The sequence below is a fragment of the Echinops telfairi genome, unplaced genomic scaffold (assembly GCF_000313985.2).
Source record: "Echinops telfairi isolate 266 unplaced genomic scaffold, ASM31398v2 ScPeMD7_7475;HRSCAF=8513, whole genome shotgun sequence".
Classification (NCBI taxonomy): Eukaryota; Metazoa; Chordata; class Mammalia; order Afrosoricida; family Tenrecidae; genus Echinops; species Echinops telfairi.
Window position 1 is genome coordinate 15,757,351 of NW_022111379.1, and position 3,334 is coordinate 15,760,684.

The 3,334-nt window shown below is 47.1% G+C and overlaps 1 protein-coding gene across 1 annotated transcript in view; it reads left to right on the plus strand.

Moving 5' to 3' along the window:
• CAMKMT (calmodulin-lysine N-methyltransferase) overlaps positions 1-3,334 on the plus strand; it is a 470,081-nt gene that overhangs the window by 461,249 nt on the left and 5,498 nt on the right. The window contains exon 10 of the mRNA XM_030884357.2: positions 1,967-2,098. Within this exon, the coding sequence (XP_030740217.1) occupies positions 1,967-2,098 (132 nt within the window). The remainder of the gene's footprint in view (positions 1-1,966; positions 2,099-3,334) is intronic.

Below are 3,334 nucleotides of genomic sequence, written 5' to 3' on the forward strand. Positions count from 1 at the left end.
TCTCATTGAAGGGGTAACAAACTCTTAGCAGGTCAGCTAAAAAGACTGACGGTTCTTATCTGCAAGGTGGGTCGTGGGGCCCGGATTATATCATCCCTAAGGCCCTTCCCAGCTGGGCAATTCCATGATTTCTCTTCCCCCGATTTTCAGGAAGTGACGCAGCTGCTTATGGGTGGCAGAGACACCCTTAAAGTCTAGAAGGTCTTCTCCCACGCAATTCCTCCTCCTCTTAAAGCCCTGCTCTACATGTGTAATCATCTGTACAATGTAGCACCTGCTGTACTTACGGAATCCAAGGGAGGCGTGGGGAAGCATCTAGCACAGTGGTAGCTGTTATGTTGGTTATCTTGTCACTAGTACTGATCAGGAGTCACCGTGGTTAAAAATACTTGCTGCCACCCAAAAGTCCAGCTTGTCCAAGGAAGGAAGCTGTGGTAGTCTGGTTCCGTAAAGATTCACAGCCTGAGACTCCATGGGGCACTCTGTTCTGTAGAGTTGATGTAAGTCAGAATCCACCTGACAGCAGTGGGTTGTTCGGGGGTTTTGTTTTCATGAGGAGTCCATATAGTATGGTGTGGTATATTATAACAATAGTCTAATATAGTATTGTATTAGTATACGTAGAGATCAATCGCTGGAGGAGGACTTCATGCTTGGTAGAGGGTCAACAACAAAAAGAACAAGAGGAAGATTCCCAGTCAGCTCAATTGACACAGTGGCTGCAGCAGTGGGCTCAAACATCACCACCACTGGGAAGCTGTCTCCTGAAATGAAAAGAAAGGCCGGCAGCGGTTCGTTCTGTTGCATGTAGAATCACTCCTGAGTCAAAACCTACATAAAAGCACCCGCAACAATAACATGGCGGTCTGAAGATGATAGAAAATCACAGGGGCAGGGTGGGTGGGGCTTCAAAAAGTTCGTGCAAAAATTCTATCATCTTTGGATCCCATCCTTCCATGAACTTTTGGAAACCCCTTCATCTAGCGCACCTAGCCCGATGGCTGCCCTGTCCCGCGTGCGCAGTCAGTGGTTGGGTAAGTGGGGGGTGAGAGAGTGCGTTTCATGATAAACGGAGATTTATTTTCACGGTGGCCTCAGAGCCTGAAGTGTCATTTCACAGAGGTGGCGCATACTCTTGAATGAAAGCAGTGGGCATCTCTACAGAAAAAGACAGAAGCTTCCGAGTTGGGCCATTCAATGCACATCTGGGAGGGGAGGGAGACCGGCGAGCACTCAGGACTTGGCTCCAGCAGAGTCTCCTACCAGCTCACAGGGCTGTGGTTCATTTAGAAAAGCCCGTTGGCTCGCTTGGTACCACTTTCTTTGAAGTGCGGTCGTTGGAGGTGTGAGGGCTTGCTTTGCTAGAATGATGACCATTACCTGAGAGTCAGCGGAGGTAGAAAGCAAGCTCCTAGAGCCATGTGCCCCCAAAAGTTTGGTGGCGGGACTGGAAGGTGAACACTCTCTCATGGTCACTTGTCTCTTCGAGGACACATGGCACTTGGCACGCAGTTTTCCAGAGGATAAACCAACGTGTAGATGCGCCTGTTGCCATATATGCTGAAACTACTGCCCTGCGGATCTGTCGACACCTGTTAAGGGGTCACCTGTTAAGGTGGTGCTGCCCTCAAGCAGGGACCTGACACCTAGGCAGTACTCAAACCAGTGGCCTCCAGAAAGGGGGCTACTGACAACTTAACTTCCAGCCACAGTTTTTAAAAAATTATCTACAAAGTCCAAGACACTAACACACAGCCACTGGCTGATTGTATGTGAAATATGTGTATTATTTTCATGGATGTCAGTCTGCCCCAGAAGTGAATTCATATCTCACGGGCATGCCCTCAAGCACTACAGTGGTTTTTGACAGGCGAGCAGGCAGGCCGTGAATGCTCCGACCGATGTCTTGTTCTGTTTGAGTGACTTCCAGCTTTTAAATGTGTGAATTTCCTTTGGAATGTTCTAGGGGAAAGCCATGGTCTTCGCCCCGCTCCGAGGGAACACCGTCAACCAGTTTTGCAATCTAGCCGGAAAAGCGGGTTTCTCTGTCCAAAGACATGAACATTATGATGAACACATTTCAAACTTCCACTCCAAGGTTAGTTTTCTGTTCGTGTTAGATAACGCTTTAATCCACATTGCAGTTTGAAGCGATCGTGGTCTTTTGGCAGGTAACCTCAGTATTTGATTAAAGGACTCCTTAGTGGTGCTGCTTCTGAACAGCTATTTGTATCGGATTCTTTGGTGGGGAAAGCCACCTTTTATCTCTGTGTGTCTCAGAGAACTTTACAGAAGCCATTCCTGTTGACTCCTTTCTCTGAAACAAACTAACCTTTTCATTCACAAGAGATTCATTTGTAAGATGCAGGGAAGCTGGCGTAGAGCGAATGATAAACATGCATTTATAGTTTAATGAAAACCCTTCAGCTTTTAAGTAGGTTAAACGCTTTAGCGGCACTGAAAAAAATGAAGGTGAATGTCTAATTGTATCATGCTGGACTGTACGTCTTTATCTCTGCCGGCTTTATGGCTGGGTCAGTTGGCAGTTTGAGACTGCTAACCCGCACACAGAAGTTCACAGTCGTGGGGTCGTATGTCAGAGCGAAGCGCTACAAGATTTAGGTCAAAAGCACTTATGTGAGAGTGATTTCTAAGCTTGCTTACATAAAAGCAATGTTATCAGCCTTTTTATTATTTATAGGTGTGGAGCCATATAGGACAGTGAGAGGCAAGTGTATCACCGAAACTTTTTAGGAATCTCACGTTTGTTAATACACGCACGTCACCGTGACTAAGATAGCATGTGTTAGCTCTGTAATTTTGTGCCTTCTAGAAATCTCCCTTAGCTGAGCTCATCTGACCTTGGCAGGCGACTTTGGCTTGTCTTAGTTTTGCAACTGTGACTGCGGGGGAAGTACAGCTCCAAGCCTGAATTTTCTCCTGGACAAGGTAGTCATAGAGCTCTTCATTGCCCAGGATCGTGGTGTCATGGAGAAGTGGGTTGGCTTTCAGACAGTGATAGGCAAAGAATGGATCTGATCTTCTGGGTCAGAGGGAAGAAATGCTCACTTTGGGGAATGGTGCTGAGGCGAGAGAGGAGGGAAGCCACACTCACTGTAGGCAGTTAAAAGATGTAGGTGGTTTTCTCTCGTGAGTGGAATCTGGCCCATTGCTTACAATCAGAAAAATCCAAAGGGGAATGGCATGTGTAATTCAATTTTTACCTGCTTTTCTTTTTGAACCCCTCCCCAGAACAAAAGGACCAGCTCTGAAGGCTGTACCTGGTAGGAGGCAGGGGGAATGGAGGATTTCTGCTGTCCACCCACCACCACCC